The sequence below is a fragment of the Myiozetetes cayanensis genome, unplaced genomic scaffold (assembly GCF_022539395.1).
Source record: "Myiozetetes cayanensis isolate MyiCay16 unplaced genomic scaffold, myiCay2020 scf22, whole genome shotgun sequence".
Classification (NCBI taxonomy): Eukaryota; Metazoa; Chordata; class Aves; order Passeriformes; family Tyrannidae; genus Myiozetetes; species Myiozetetes cayanensis.
This window is the reverse complement of record NW_026087434.1, coordinates 5235990-5253253: the sequence shown is the minus strand read 5'-3', so window position 1 is coordinate 5253253 and position 17264 is coordinate 5235990. Positions and strand designations below refer to the sequence as shown.

At 42.4% G+C, this 17264-nt stretch overlaps 1 protein-coding gene across 2 annotated transcripts in view; it reads right to left on the bottom strand.

Annotated features, from left to right (window-relative positions):
• Positions 1-9491, bottom strand: part of CA10 (carbonic anhydrase 10) — a 178311-nt gene extending 168820 nt beyond the window's left edge. The window contains exons 1-2 of one of the 2 annotated variants that reach the window (XM_050318968.1): positions 9273-9491; positions 8153-8642 (exon numbers count right to left, since the gene is read on the bottom strand). In XM_050318968.1, the coding sequence (XP_050174925.1) occupies positions 8153-8213 (61 nt within the window). In that variant the 5' untranslated portion in view covers positions 8214-8642; positions 9273-9491. Of the gene's footprint in view, positions 1-3522; positions 3578-8152; positions 8643-9272 lie in introns of those variants that run through there. The other variant, XM_050318969.1, reaches the window with a different exon arrangement.
• Positions 9492-17264: the final 7773 nt, after the last annotated feature.

Genomic DNA, 17264 nt, shown 5'->3' with positions numbered 1-17264 from the left:
AGGCCAGACTGCCGGGTTTCACTGTCCACTGAACCTGTGGAGTGTGCCCAGCTGTGACCAGTCCCTCCAGTCAGCGATGGAAAGGCTGGAGAGCCATCCTGGACAGTGCAGTCAGCAAGGGATGTGAGGAACAGCCAGGCACCTGCTGCCTGAGGTGATCCAGCCTCACTCCCCAACCAGAAACAAGGTGTTCCAGTAATCCTTTAGTCACAAGGCACAAATGAGAGTGAAAGGGACGGAGTGCAGCTACTTAAATTCCTGCTGACTGATTTTTAACAACGTTTTACCTCAGCTTCTCCATCTGGGAAAGTGTGGCCAACACTTTTGTGCATTCTGTTCCAAGTTCTGCCAACAAAATTCTTTTTTTAACTGAAATATAATGCAAAGCTCTTCTCATTCATACCTTTCATTCTTGGATAAATCCAGACTGACAATCCCTTTCAGAGAACTCTGTCAGTCACTGTTCACACACTCCCCAGCAGTGGGATTAGGACCTGTATAGGGTCAATCAAACCCCTTTCCTTCCAGCAGCAGGATTAGGACCAGCACAGGGTTGATGAAACCTCTTTCCCTTCCAGCAGCAGCAGCCCTTCCCTTCCACAGCCACAGCTTCCCACATGGGAAATAGCACAGTTCAGCTGCAAGTTGTATGGCATTCCACCCATGTAGAAACAAATGGCTCATTCTCCATAAAATTCCACTTCCAGGAACACTAGTGAAGTATCATTATCCTTTTCTACCAGGAAGTACAAATCTCCAGCTCTATCTTTTTCCTGAAGAGCAAAAGTTTCTTTCTCTGCTGTGATGGCAAATGCAAATGAATGCTCTTTCTAGCAGCCCAAGTGTGTCACCTTGCCAAACAAACTTTAGCTGTGGCAGCAACAATCCTTCTTGACCTGCTCCTTCAGATACCCAACCACCATCCTACTGGGAATCCAGCTCCAGGCAGGGTTTGGTCATTTCCACATCACTTCAGTGATGCAGTTTTCCATAGTCACACACACCAAAAGACCCTTCACTAGTACTCATTATATTTTCTTTTAGCATTAATAATCTAAATTCCATGGGAGTCCTGCTGTGCTAGTTTTTCTACCCAGGCAGAGTGAAAAAAACCCACCCTCTTCCGATGATTATTCCTGAAGCAGAACACGGCACCAGCAGGAAAGAACTTGAATTGGAAACAACCCACAAAACTGACAAGAGAATGATTTTTCAAAAACCATGTTTCCCTTTAAATTCATCTACTCAAATGCTACTTCCAAAATGTAGAGATGTCAACACATTTAGAGGGGAAAAAAAAAAAAAAGGATAATGTTTCTCAGCTTCCTCCTCCGTGCATGTGCTTAGAAGCCACTTTGGTCCAGCCAGTGCACAACTCCATCCACTCCACACTTAAAACCCAGATGACAAACATCCCAGTCTTCCAAGCTTCATAAAGTTAAGCACTAATGATAAAGGGAGGAAAAAAGATTGTCCAAATGAACAAATAACATTGTTGATATTATCTGATCTCTGTACTTATTTTAGTATCTTGCTAAAAACTACATTCCAATTAGTCATTTGTGGATTACAGCTGCTGGGATATAATTTTTCTGGCAACAACATTAGAAAAGATAAAACTGTGGGGCATTTAAGTTTAATACTATTTTTAGTACAGAAACACAAATGTTAAAGATCCATGAATTTAAACCAGAAATGTTTTCATGTGGAAAAATACATCTAACAATGAAAGCATTTATTTTCTTTAGTTCTGACCATAGATTTCAGAATGCAATACATGTGGAAACTGATCACCTTTCCTTTTTCAAGATGAGTAAATGAAAATTAAATATTTTAGGGCTGTCATCATGGCACTCCACAGGACCACAGACACCTGCCATCTCAAGATTGTTTCACTGTCAAGATTTCAATTTTTGCAATTTCTAAGGCCCAAATCTTATTAACACTGAAGCCCTTTATAACATTTTCAGGAGTTCCAAGATCTTTTAAGGTGGGTGTAAATATTGGTCTCCTTAAACCTTCTTACCTCAGCTGTCCCCTGCTAAGCACTGCAGGACAATGTTTGCCATATGGACAAATTAAAAGGTTGCACTTCCATGCACCTGTGTGCATGAGCCACCCAGCACTTGTCTACACCACCAGGAAGGCACTACACAGCACATAGGTCTACAGTGTTTCAGTCCTCTATGTTTATAACAGTAACAACTTGCTATTTTATGTTCAAGAAATTCCAATAAAAGATCCTTGGCAGATATTTAACCATCAATGTTTAAAGCAGCAATAAGGTATTCTACTACTATGAATTCAACTGTAAATAGGTTTGGCTGCAAATTTCCCTCTCTAAAACGTCAGATTATTATCCTTTTAAAAATTTGATTTTCTATTTATTTACCATTAATGTTTCAATTTATCTACCCCAGTGGAATTCTTTTTTCCTAACTGATATTCTCCCTCTGTATGGACAGGCACTTTTGTGCTTTCTGATGACATTTCAATGGAAATGCAGTCCCACTGTACATTGTTGCCTCTAAACAAGTCAATTAAAATTGGATTCCTAGTTTCTATTCCTTCCAACATGATGCACAGTGAAGATAAAAACAAGATAGGAACAAAATAACACTTAACACAGTATATCAGTGTTGTCCATAACTAACTGTCATCTAGTTTTGTCTGCTGCTTGAGCTGGTAATGAGATAATGATGGAACAGTTTTATATAGTCTTCTATTAACAGCCCAGATGGGCCAATCATCCACTTCAGTCTTTGCCATGTAAAGTTTAGCCATAAACAATCACAACGACGAAAACAGCAGCTTCCTCCTCAGCTAAATTACCACCTTTCAACCAAGAATGAAAGAGATACTTTGACCAATAACAATAAAGAAGCAAAACAGACTTTTAGGGAAAGCAGGAATTCCTTGTTCATTGGTATGTAAGGAATATTCATAATGCAAATGCAAAGCCATTTCAATCCTTGCTATATTTAAAATCTAGCTGTTGTAGAATGAAACTCTCAAACCTTTCCAAGAATATCAAGGGCAAAACTCCTCTATAACATCAGTTGCATCTTAAAGAACACTCCTAAATTGTGACTGCTTATTTGAGTTGGGGTTGTGTTCCTGATTTTCATCATTTTGTCTTGGAGGTTTGGGATCTGGCTCAACTGCATTACAATGATGCAACACAACAAGGTGAAGAGGTCCCTTTGAAAACTGGGTATCCACATTACTGAGGAAAAGAATAGCAGCAATAACCAGTTTCCTTTTGTCATTTATTGGATAGAAAATAGCTCAGAATAATATGTGCAAAACTATTCATAAACGTTGCCTTCTACTACCTTTACATAAGCTAAAAATATGTGTGTTGTTCCGGCACTTTAGCGCCTATCTGGGCACGCTCGAGCTGTAAAACTAACAATAAAAATAAAATGATGAAAAATACAAGACACACACACACACAAAAGGAAAGCAGACATTTATAGGAGGCTATTTCCATAGAATTTTAAAGTAGAAACATCTTCACACCTTTCGAAAAGGCGGCAACAACTCTGAAGTGAGAAAGCATTCGAGTGATGAGGAACTGGGAGTCTTTGGAAACAACCTATGGCCTCCATCTTGGGAGTGAATCCACGTGGATTTTCAGTTCCATCAACAAACTCTGGGCAGGCATGAAGGTTTGCCCACACACATGAAGCTGTGGAGATGGGATAAAGCAGGAAAGAATACCCTAATGGTTAAAACTCTGCGTTACCAGATGTGTTTCACACCTCCTGTACGCCCAGTGATCACCTTCTCTCATAAATATGTATCTGTGCTATGAATAATTCCTTCCCCTAGGATATTACATTTCTTACTTAAAAGTGCCAGAAAAAGCTATTTCTATGACACTGTTTGAGGATAATTAACTCGGTTTCAACATTTTTGTCCAAACATAACAATGAACCATTCACTGTTCTCATGTTGGACATTAGAGCCTTGATATTCTTCTCTTCTCCAAGATTACTCAGGCTGTGCAATACTATGAGAAGAAGAGTTATCAGACCTTACAGACCATCATTCAACAGATAATTCAAGCCCTGGCATAATTTAGAGTTCCTACAGGACAGCTCTGTGTTATGCCAGGTAATAAGAGCTCAGAGACTGCAGAAGCAGCAAGACAGAAAATGAAGCGCAACCGTGCTCCAAATCCACCTCTAGCCCTCAATGCCAGGAATTGCTACATCAGATGCTCAATACACAGTGGAATTCCTGGATAGACAAGGCTTTTTTTACACCATCTCAGTTGCTCATGATACATGATTTATGACACTTGTGCGCTGCCAAGCAGGCCAAAGAAGTTGCATCACAAGAGGGTTTTGCCCCTCTGTGACCTGGGGACATGGCAAAGGATAAAAATAAAATACTTCCATATTAGTACCCAAAAGCCCAAACTATAAGAGGTAGTACATCAATTCATAGGAAAGCATACAGATGTTGACCATGGAGGTTTTATATATTATTTTGTTGATGGACCAACAGAAAATACACACGGAAACCTTCTTTATCAATGCCCATGACAGCTTCATTTTCTTATTTAAATCAAGTATCCTGCAAAGGTTTGAAACAAGCATTCTAGCTTTTTCCTTGAAATTGATTGTTAAAGTCTAGAATCATAAAAAAAAAAAAAAAATCCTTCATACAAATGACTATGCAAGGAAAGGTGGCTGCCATTATGGGCTCCACGACACCCCACCTGAGAAGACTGATGCTAATTAATCTTTGGTGGTGTTATTACTCAGGGAGGAAATTCTGGACATCATACCAACACCAGTTATCTTCTTTGTATACAAACAGTGTAATCCCTCTACCATGATCATCTGCATCCTCAAAGGAACAACGTCCACTGAGGTCTAATTCCAGCATTGTGTCTACAGCACATCTTCACCTCCACTCCCCTGTGTTCCTTCCATCCTGAACAGTATCATTAAAAGGACAAAACCTCAGAAGTCATAATACAAATCATGACTGTTTTGCCTCAGAGAGTACAACTCATAGGAATAAATATGACTTTGAAGGTAGACAAGGGCTTTCATTTCTTTCTAAAGGACAGAAATGGTTTCTGTGGTCCTTCAACATGTTCTTGTTTCTCATTTGCATCTGCACAAAGAAAGTACATTTTCTTTCCAAACAAGCAATTTCAAGTAGCAGAAGCCTGAATTCGGTATGCCAAGAAAACAAAAGTATTGTTTATGATGTTCACAGATAAATTATTTCCCAAACACAAGGTCCAGTAATTAAAAAAAAAAAATTAAAAATCAATTCCTAAATCTCAGTATCATTTCTTCCAAACCAAGCAATCTCTCATACACACAGCTGACTGATAAAATTATTAGATATAAAATATTTTGAAAATATATGTACACCTCTTTTTAATATATTAAATTACTTTCCATTTACTGTCTCCGAGAAATTCATGGGTGTGAGAGACACCAAAAAAATCAATTGTATAACTTCATTATTTATTTCAAATAAGAAAGACAGCATAATTTATATTTAAATGTTATGTAAATACACAGCAAAAGACAATGTGACATTGAACCTATGTTTAATAAATAAGTTTATTAATAACAATAAACTAATAGTCTGCTGAATTCAGCGACTGACATCATCCCTTTGAACAGCAGCCCTTAACAGACCCTAATCCAAATAACCACTGGAATTAGTAGGAGGGCCATCACAGGTTTAAATAGACCTGGAATCAAGCATTTGCTAATATTCAGGAAAGATCGATGCACGGAAGATCTGGTTTGTGGCTTCACTGCTGAAACTACTGACTTAATAAGGAAGAGAAAAAAAAGAAACTAGATACTATCACACTCCTTAATTTACATTCTGGTAATTTGCAGCACTAGAGCTCAACTAATGGTTTTTTTAAGTAACATGTTGAATGAATAACCAGTGCTGAAGCGCTAAAAATACACGGTGTCTGGAATCCAGTGCTGAGGCAAACCCCTTAACAGGCTTTACACCACCTTCTCTCACTTGCACTGTTATCCAGACATCCCAGGTAGATAATATGTTACAAAAAATAGTGTTAAAAGCAGGGCAGAGGAAAGATACAAAGCATTAGTGCCAGTCAGATATCTACAGATCTTAATCCTTTTTTACCAAGACGACAAATAGTAAGGATTCCTAAAAAAAAAAAAAAAAAAATCTCTAGGAAGAGAAAAAAAAAAAAAAGGCTAAAGCATGTACACATCCTCCGTGTGGTTAAAATTATTTGAAACCACAGCTTTAACCACGCAGCAGAAGCATCCCACCATTCACTTATCCACTTCATTCCACCCCAAAAAGGAACAAAATAAGCGAAAAAGCAAGCAGAGATGGTATCAGCCTGTACAGTGTAAGGTATTAGTGCTAGAGGGAGATGGAGAGCGATGGGAGCCCCTGCAGGACTGATCCCACTGGTTCAGAAGCCTGGGCTCCCACGTCTGAAGAGGAGGAAAGGAGGGGGGGAGCTCTGGGAACGCTGACAGCTAAATGCATGGCATAAGGAGCTGCACAGAACGGGACAGCTTCTTTCTGTCTCAGGATATTACTGTCAGAATGGCCAGGAAAGCGATGAGCTTCAGTTTTCCATTCTCACTGTGGCACTTTAAGAAGTGCCTAATTTGAGGAGAACTGGACAGGTGGCACATCATGCTGAGCTAAATAGATAAGTGTGAGATTTTAATGACAAGAGGCAGCAGGTTTTTGCTGTTCTAAAAAGCGAGAGAGTGAATTATTCTGATGGTACCAATGGGCACAAGTGGAAGGTCAGCCTGGGGTGCTGCCAGTGTCACCCGGGTGCCTGGTAGCAGATGGTGCCAGTCTGTGGGGATAAGGGAAGGGCTGACGTACACTGTGAGCAGACAGCAGAGCTATTTGCTCAGGAATAAAAAAGCTTTGGGGCAGGTGCAGGCAATACAAATTAACAGGGGTGCTGAGCCTCCAGTGTTGGTGTGTCACCAGTCCAAGGGCTGTAAGGGTGGATCAGTCAGGGAGTGCTGCAGGAAGCGCAGTGGGGCCCGGCACTGCCAGGGTGAGATGCTGCAGGTGCTGTTGGCAGGGACACAGCCCAGGCCAACCTCTGCATGGTCCCAGGAGTGCTTTGGAGCTCCCTCTCCCTGCACACTCCAGGCTGGACACTGAGATGTCCACCAGGACCTCCGAGCTCTCCCTGGCAGTGCCTTGCCTGTGTTGCCTGCGTTCCCATTTCCAGACTTACGCAATGGCTGGAGGGCAGAGTCAGCCTGCAGAGAAGTGGAACAGCAGGAGACACAGGCAGCCTGGATCCCCATGGGGCTCCCTGGAGTGTCCCAAACTAGAAAACTGGCCACCTCCCCTCTCCTGCCTCCTACAACATAATTATTCCAGCATGACCAACATGACAAATTAACAAGGGAGCCAGGGCTTCTGCAGTCGAAGGGAGTGTTTTCCCCAAGAATAAATTGTTCCAATCCTTTATGCTCGACACCTGGCCATGCCTATTCATTAATTGGACAAGCTCTGGTGACAACTGAAATTACCTGACTTCTACATACTGGAGGGGAGAGAGATCTTTGCAAGCTTAAAATAAAGGTGGAAATCCCAGCCACCATAGAGCTGTTTGAATGGGGCTTTCTTTAAAGGAAAAAAAAAATCCATTTTCAGAGCACAGCCACAGTAAAGCTCACTTTAAAAGCAGAGGCACATTCTTCACTCTCATCCCTCTCTTTGCAGACCCTGAACTGTGGCAGCAGAGCATGACAAGTCCATCAACGAACCGCAAACCCTTTCAGATCTGCAGATCAGACGAGTTTAAGAACTTCAGGAGCTATGAAATTCTGGGATCACAGCAATGCTGTGAATAATTATCACAATCAGGTACATTAGGAATTATCAGCATTTTCCTTATCAGTACACTGTGGTTATTCACTGCAACCAATGTATCATAATTACTACACAGGTGTTGGAATTAAGGGGGAGAGGGAAGCGATGTTTGTGGATTTCTGTCACGACCCACTCACAACACATCATTCACGTTCTTTTCAACTACAATTTTGATTTAACTGTACCTCTTACCCCTTAATAAGGGGAAGCCTGGGAACCCTGAACGGTATTTTCCCCCCTCCCTCGCCCTTTCTGTGCTGCGTACCTGAAATGCAGACGATGAAATTCGCTTGCAGAAGAAAAAGCACCTCCCAAACAATTTCCATCCTCCGATTCTCATGCCAAGTGCATCCCTCGGCGAAAAAAAATAACAAAGATCAATATCGCAGTTTGAACGATCCCAGCAAATTTCCTTTCGGACTTGCAGACTGTATTCCCCAGATGTGCTGACAACACATGTCCGGGCTCTCTCTCCGCACGGCTCAAGCGAGATCCCTTCCCTTCCTTCGCCCTCCAAAAAAGACCACGAAGCCAACTGCCTGCACCGGGCTCTTCCTCCACGAGCGAGAAAAAAATCCACCAGATTTCCCAACACGACATAAGACAGCAAACCCCCAACCGATCCGATCCGGAGAGTCTCTATTCCAGGGCGGCCAGGTGCAAGTCAACCCCAAAACTCTGCACGTCTCAGCGGGGCAGTGCCGGCATTGCCGGGGGAGGGAGGCGGCGGAGGGAGGGGGATTCCCCTCCTGCTGCTACAAGAATGAGCGGAAAGAGATTAATACCCGCTGCAACGCGCTCGCCACCCCCGCCCCTCCCGCAGCTCCCGCAGCTCCGAGCGCGGCTCCCCAGCCCCGCCGCGGATGCTGCAATCCCGGCGCGCCGCGGCGGCTTCCGACAGGCGACTGCAGGGGTCGGGCTTGCCCCGCTCACGGAGCCCCTTCCCCGGCCGGGATGCACCCGCCGCCCCCCGCGCCCACCCCCGCAGCCCCCGGAGAACGCGGGGTCGGGGCTGTTTGACGGTGGGGCGTGGGGGGGTGTTTGTGTGTCCCCCTAAATCACATCGGCGAGCGGCGAGGGCTGAGCGCATCGCCAGCCGGCTTCGCTAAGGACGCCGATATTTAAAACTTATTTAAACAAGAAGGGGAAGAGAATCAGACCCAAACTTCTTGTCGGGTTGGCGGTGGAAGGGCAGCGAGAGGCTTCCAGGCGAGAGTTAGCGAAGTACCTGCGCTGCAATGCATAGCTGATGGCATTCCCCAGGCACAACAGTTCTGCATAGATCCTACCCAACAACCTCCCAGCAAAAAAAAAAAAAAAAAAAAAAAAAAAATAATGGTAATAATAATAAAATACTGTCAGTTTTGGGGCAATCCGTTACTTACCCCCAAATCCTCCTGCTCCTTATCTTCCTCAGCTCATCGGACGCGCCGCTCCCGCCCGCAGTCCCAAAAACAAATCGAGGTCACGCTCCCGCTGCAGCCGCCGCTACCTCCACCTTTAGCTGTCGGGAGGTACCATCGCTCCTCGGGGGGCTTCCCCCTGCTCCCCTAACGCCGGCCGTGTCCCGCCATGTCCCCGGTGCGCAGCCGGTGCTGCGGGGGCCGGCGGGGCTGTGCTGGCGGCGCGCACGGGCGCGGGCCGGGCGCGCTCCCCGCCGCGGAGGCGGTGCCTGCGCGGGCGGCGGGGCCGCTCTGCGGTGGGACCGGGGCCGGCCCGGAGCGGGGGCGGAGGGGTGGGGGAGGCACGACCTCCCCGGCCTCCCTCCTTCCCTCGCGGTCTGTCTTCTCAGGGAGCGCATTCCAGAGGATGCCGCTCACTTTGTTTAAAAAAAAAAAAAAAAAAAGGGGGTCCGTTTTTTATTTTTCTCTCCAGCTCCTTTTTTTTTTTTTTTTTTTTTTTTTTTTTTAGGAGGCGCACCTGGCGCGGGGAGAGGATGGTTCTCACTTGCTGCGGATGGGGAAAGTGGGCGCAGCGAGGCAGCGCTGGCGGAGTCAGGGGGCTGCGCGGCACGGGGAGGTGGGCAGGGGCTGCCCCGGGCCGCGGTGCCCGGCGGGTGGCTCGGGATGTCGTGGAAGAAGGGAGGGGACACGGGGTTTGGGCTGCGAACGAAAATCTCGGCTCAGGGCAGGTGTGAAAAGGTGTATCCTGCGACTGCGGGTGCCTTCATTGATCCCAGCAAGGCAGAGGGAAGGGGGAGGGAAAGAGATGCTTTGGGTATCAAACTCATATCCCAGCTCTTGGCAGGTGTGCAGAGGTCATATTACAAACACTCCAGCGGGGGATGCATGCATAATGGGTTGAAAATAGATTGGTTTATAAACAGTTCCCCAAACTGGGGCATACTTTTAAAACACATGTACGTATTCTAGCAAAATGAGGATGCCTGGATCTCTGAATGGGGAAGGAGAGTGTCTTTAAGAGAAGAAACCACAGGCTACATTGTTATTTTCATCATCTGGGAAATGTGCAGGAGTGTAGGTTTTCAAATACCTGATGGTGTTTAATTGTGGTAGGTCAGATTTCTTGAGTGCTTTGAAGCAACTGGATGCGACAAAATCATCACTGTTTTGAAGGAAGAATTGGACTGCAGGCACTTAATAGTCAATGTGATTCTTGATTTCATTTTGCTTGTTCCCAGGGTATTGTAAGCACTCATTGCACTGCAGCAATCGCTGCTGATGTTTGCTTCATCTCTTCTCATGGCTTATAAAGAGACTCAGGATTTTAACAAATTAATTGCCATCATCTGCCCAGTGAGAACAGTGATGCTGGACATGAGGCACAGTCATTCAAGGGTTTAGGGACAAATGGCTTAACTTAAATAATTCCCATGTGTATTGATGGATTTTCATTGAACAATGAGTCTCTGCAGCAAGAGGGAATTCTTTCCTTGAGAGGATTGCTGAATGATGGGTATCATTTTGATACTGAAGTTTTAAGCATTCTATGCAATTCTCTTCTTTATGCCTTATTAAAATCCAGGTTAATATCTCCTATTCTGGCATTATAAAAGGCAAGAGTGGCATCCTCTGTTTCCAGTGTAGACATGTTTAAGCACACTTTAGGAAATGCTCAGAGAAATTTCCACTGATGTTTACTAAACTGCTTTGCTCAAAGAGATTAAAGGTTTTCCATGGATTTGCCTTTAAACTCTCTTTTGGGTTTTCCCAATTAATTTCTTACAATAACACCTCAATCCAGAACATAAGAAACCTGCAAAGAGATTTTGTCTTTTGTATTTACAGACATCCTTGTTCCAAAATTAGTCTCCTTGAAATTATGGCATTACTCATGGGAAACCAAATGTCTCGAGCAAGTGAGATGATCTGTTTTAAAAGGGAGTGTTGACCATTAAGTGAGCAAAGAACTGAATTGGTGATGAGAGAATGCCAAATCCTTAGACCAAGCTCAACTTTAATACCTATAGATGTCAGTGGGACTTTAATATGAGTTTAATGGCAGGAAAAAATTACATGGATGTTGGTTGCTAGCAGATAGCCAAAACTCCCAAATATATTAATTTTTGTGGATCTTTTTAGTATGATAAGCTTATTATCCTCATGAAAACTTATACTTATTTCAGTGGCCTGTGATAAATAAGCAGTTTATGACTCCAACTGAAAAATCTGTGAGGGATCAATGGCAACTTGAAAGTTTTCTTCACCTGAAAAACACAGTAGTGAGCTCAGAAACTTATGGTGTTTTTTTTTAATCTAGATAAATGATAATGAATTCATTCTGCTGTCATTTACTTGCTGTGATGTTATTTGACTGGCAGTGGCCTTCACGCTTGGTTTTGAATTTGTTATGGCCATATTGGCTGCTGCAGCTCCACAGGAAAGCTCAGTTCAATAAAGTTGAATGGATGTCAATACAGGCCTATTCCAAAGCCCACTGAAATCAATTGGAATATTTCTGCAGACTTGGATGAGGTTTGGATCAGCCTTTCACTGCAGAATTTGGTATGGTGTATGTGATCCCAAGAGAAATGGTTTCATACAGCACGGTGTATTTGGGGTAGGAGCAGAACATCACTCTTGTGTGCATTGGTGGGACATTCCAAACAAACAGAAAATGCTGGCTACATAATCCAGGTTTTACTGTATAAGTTTCCATTCAAAACTCCTGTAGCTCACTAAAAGGAAGGGGGTTGATATTTACTGCATTTATTTGAGTTCTGTTCCAATTTATACAGTTGGCTAAACTTCTTAAACTTAATCTTGGTAACCTTTAAGCTGCACTGAAGTCACTGGACTACTCATGTATCCAGAGGTAAGAATGACTGCAAAGTGGTTTTAGACAGCTCTCTGAAGCATGTTTATGTAGTTTAATTGTGAGGATTTTACCATCTCAAAGCTGTGGCTGGGATTCCTGCCAGTTTAAAAGCACCCAATACATTAATTACAATGTGGACACTTGGTTTCTTCAGGCCAGAGAAAGACTCTTCAGTTCAGCTCTGTGAACACAGTTCAAAAAGTGTTTTCTAAATCCACATGCTTAGAGGTTTTTATACCAACATAACACATTCCAGTTCAGTAAAGCAGAATTAAGGTCCATACCTTCTGAGGAGAGCCAGCATTCGACTCATTTGACTCAAAATTAGCTTGGATCAAAAAAGATCAGTTGTAGAAACAGTTTTGAACTGGGCAACTTCTGAGCAAAATGGTTTGAACTGTAGCTTCCCCTGTTGATGGGAGAGGTTGCTGCCATCCATCACTCCTGCCCTGCTGAAGGTTCCCCCGATCAGGTACAGCAGCTTTCCTGTGCACTCCCTGGCTCATTTCTGTCTGAATAAGTCAGATCAGCAAGGTCCTGCTGTTCTAGTTGCCTAAAGATTCTGGCATGTCTCCAGCAATTAACCCGGCAGAGCTGGAACAGTTCCTGCTCTTACTTTCTTCCCCATGTCCCAGGGGCTGTTGGCCCCTCGGCAGGGATGATGGAAGGACTTGTGAGTCAGCTGCTGAATTACTGCTGGGAGCAGCCTGGGATACAAGCATGAACCAAAATCAATGTTACAGCAAAATCAAAGCAAGGGCTAGTGCTGTGATTCACTAAGGTAAAAGGATGCTCATGGGACCCCAAATCCTAATGGGCATTTGAAGATCATCCAAACCATCAGTCTATTGGTGTCCAGCTCAGGGAACTTTAGCAATCTGTACCAGAACTGGGCCTTAACCACTGCTGAGATGAAAGTGGTTGTCTGCAATAAATTATCATAATGATAGCACTGAACCTTGCTGCCATAAATCATATAAACATGACACTCTGCCTCCTTATCTCAAATTTACACTTATATTCCAGGTAGAACTTGCAATAATAGTTTTTTATTACAATTAACTGAATTGTTTGGGAAAGACAGAAAGGGATTTTGTGTTTAGACTCTTCATTTCAATGTCTTTCTATGCAAGTTCTCAACTTCAGATGAGACAGTAAAATATAATAACTTGCAAAAAAAAAAAAAAAACTGCCAGGAAAAATTCTATGGATTCCATGCAAACTTTTAAAGCTATGATAATGAATTACATACACATTTCTTTTAAAATAAGAAACAAAAATTAGTCTACTCAAACTTTTTGGTATTTATTTATTTCCTGTACATGGAACTCTAATCTCAAGGAGTAGACTGGGATTAGGAAATTTATAGTGCTGATTGTGCCACCACTGACTGTGTGGTCTCTGACAAGCTGTATGTATCTCACTGTCTTGCATTTATAAAAAGGGCTACAATTCAGCGAGGAATTCACTAAGAGCAGGTTAATAATCTGCAGGAAGAAAGGTAGTATTGACTCGTGCCACTTCAGGAGTGCAAACATCCAGCAGTGTCCTGGCTCCTTTGAGCAGATGTGAGGAAACACAAGACTCAGCCAGCTCCAGCCCTGCCTGCTCAGCTCTTTGGATGTGTGGGATGTGCTGTTTTAGTGGTCCCAGTCAGCCAAGGAGGATGAGGCTCAAAGTTCTCTTTAGTGTTGCTGGGAATTCATCACTGTCAGCAGTCTGTGCCCACAACTTCCTATTTGTTTATGCCTGAACTCAGTCATTTTAGTCATATCTCTCATCTTAAGCTTTTAGGTAGCCCCACTGAGATTACAAAGATACTTAAGTAACTTCTTGGCTCAGAGGTTAAGAAAGTGAGTATTAAAAAGCCACTATCAACAGGTGAGTTCTGAGAATGTAACTATAAATACTGAATGATAATATTACCACTTAATTTCTGATGCTTCTGTTTCATATATTGTTTCTGCCATGCTTTCTTGTATTTTCTGATATCTTCAGTGCTTATAAATAGTGCTGACCTCACTAAGGAAACTGATAAAAAATTTAACATTTCGTTGTAAAGATACAGTCTCTAAGAACCCATCAGTGCAATGGGCATTCAGGTAATTATTTTCTTGTATTGATGGTCCTTATCAAAACCAAGGGGGAATTTACATTTTTACTGGTAGAAATAATGATGCAATTTATTTGAGGTTAAAAACACTCCCAACAAAATAAGAAGGAAGATGACTGGCACTTAACTATTAAGTCAATCAATGTGTTTTTCCTGTGAGTCAGTCTATTCATTATCATAATGACTTATTTTCAGTCCAGCCCCCTTTTTTATGTCTGAACTCCAGCAAACAGTGTTAAGACATCAAGTATTTTTGAAATAACAGTCCTCTAATTCAAAAAGGCACATGGCAAATGCAGTAATTTAGCTTTTCTGTGAATGAGAATTTAGTCACAAAGGTGTTTAAAATGTCCTGCAATCCTGCAGTTCCTCAATAAACCTCTGGAGGCTCCTTGGAGTTTTGGCAGCTTGGCACCCACAGAACTGGGTTTCTCTGAGTGGGCATGGAGAGTGGGAAAACTGATTTTTTTTATGCTAGTTTCAAAGTCACCAGATAAAACTGACTTCAGGTGGTGCAGTGATTACAGTCCATGTAATATTTGTGCTTCCCACAGCTGGGGAGTAGATGAAGGAATAATTAAAAAGATGAAAAAGCAGGGTTTGGGAGGTAGGTTGTTTTTGTAATAACTGGCTGCAGTATAGTCCAAGAGTGGTGGATGATGAGAAGGGACATTCTTTCAGTCCAGCTTTTGCCTTTGACTCAAACCAGAGACTCTGTGCAGGGTCATTCTGGCACACAGGGCTGTTTGGTCTCTGTTGGTGGCTCTTTAATGTCCCCTTCATTTACCAGCCCCTTCAGCCTCACAGGCACAGGTGGGCTGGTTTGACCTGCTGTTTGCACTCTCACCTTGCTCCAGGACCTCTTCAAGAACATTTCTGCCACATTCAGGCAACTTCTCTTGGTGTAAGGGAGATTTTTTCTAAAACCACCTGCGGCAGCTACAAAGCAGGAAAGAGAACTTCTTGCTTTCTGTTTTTCTGCCTCCATCCTTGTCTCTTGCAAGTTTGAATTAATTAAAAGATCAAAAGCAATATGTATTTTTTGATATCGAGAATTCTTTGTCATCTCAATATAAAAGAAAAGAACACACATCTTGAAAATTATTCTGATAAGGATCTTACTGGTTCCTCATTACAGATTTTGACAGCTAGTTGTCACCTAGTGCCTGTTTAATATAATTTCTTATGCCACATGGAGAAATGGTGATTGCAACATCATATTAATATTATGTATGTGTGAGTCAAGGCAGCTATGCTGCAAATTTTAAGAGCTATGCTGCTCTCAGGGTGGATTGAGTTGGAAACTCATGTTCCCACTAGGATGTAAGAGGTATCTTGCCACCTTTCCCATTGGGCTGAGATTTGCTACTGAGACATTTGGCAGGAAAAAGTTGAACTCTGAGCACAGAGTTGTTTCCTGCCTGACTGCCCAGGGAGAGGGGCATGAACTCATCAGAGGTTGTTCTCTCCTGAGCTTTGTACTAGGACCCAAAAATTGTACATGCAGGAAAAAATGTCACATTCCTTGGCTTCTCTGTGTGGATGTAGTTTAGATTTGTGCACATGGGGAATATGAGGCACAATGTTGTTAAAATTTTTGCCTGTTTCTAGTTGTGATTTTCCCAAATTAGCATTTCCCATAAAGCATTTTGCTTTTCTTGGGAAATACATTGCTGTCTTTTTCTGCAATTAAGAATAGCAATTAAGGAAGAGAAGCACACTTAGTAACTGGTGTCATTCTTGTCTCACTCTAGATTTGCAACATTTTGTAGTCAAGGTTTTCTTTAAACAGATCTTTTTTCTGCAAGAAAATACCTTACTTCTCCAGTAAATATTTTTTTATATGCTCAACTTAGCATTTGATGTTGTTTCCTGCAACTTTTTCATGTGTTGCAGATGTCCATAAAGCATCAATTATGGGCCTGGACTTCTTCCCATTAAAGTGAATGGGAGTTTCACCCTTTGATTTTTAACACATTTCCTTTGGAATTAAGCCTCAATTCAGCCTTTCACCAGCTGGATAACTTTCATCCCAAAAGTAATTGAGCAAATGGAATTATTCATGTGCTTAAAACAGAGATGCACTCAGGTTTTGGTTTTGGTTTTTTTTTCTTTCTTTATAGTCAACAAACCAGAATAGCTGCAGTCTGTGGCACTTCCTCAGCTACTGTGTGAACTGAACTTTTGTGTTCATTTGCAGAAGCAAACAGCCCTCCTCTAACTCCTTCCTCTAAATCTTCCAAGTTCCACGATGAATTACTTGTACTGATGCCTGGTTCTAAATTGGTTTCATCTCCCTCACTTTCCCTCTGTAAAATGGGGAGACTCCTCACCAAGATGCAAAAATACACCAGGTAATGCTCTCAGAAAGCTCTGCAGATCAATACCATGTAAGTCCTAAGAAAAGCTGTTCTTCCAGAGAAGTCCATGATGGCTGATGTGCAGGTGCTATCAGTGGATTTATGGGACGTGTGAAGCTTATGCTTTGTATTTTTCTAGAAGCAGAGTGGAGGAATTGGCATCTAACACAATTCAAAAGGATGAGAACGAGCCCTCAAAAAGAAAAGAAGACTCTTCTGACTTTTAGAAATCTTTATAAACGTCATTTAATGTCATTTTCAAATACCTTGAAGGGATCATAAAGCTTTGCTCTTCTCTGATCATTGTACCACTTAGAAGTGGAAAGGTATGAACAGCCATAACCCTGGCACATTTTTAACAATACTCAGGACCAAAGGGGATTGTAAGATGGAAGCTTTGATAACAAAAACATAAAGATGTCATTGTCAACTATCTCAAAATATACACGCTTGTTGTAAATGTCACCTAAGCCCACAGCTAAGTGATGGATCAGAATTTCCTGTGTTTTCAAAGTGCTCCTGTGGATGAATACTTTAACTCCTTCGTGAACAAGTTATTTCCTGTCCCATAATTTGCTTCCTGTCCTTTTGCTTTGTATCACTGAAACAAAAAAACTCATTTAACA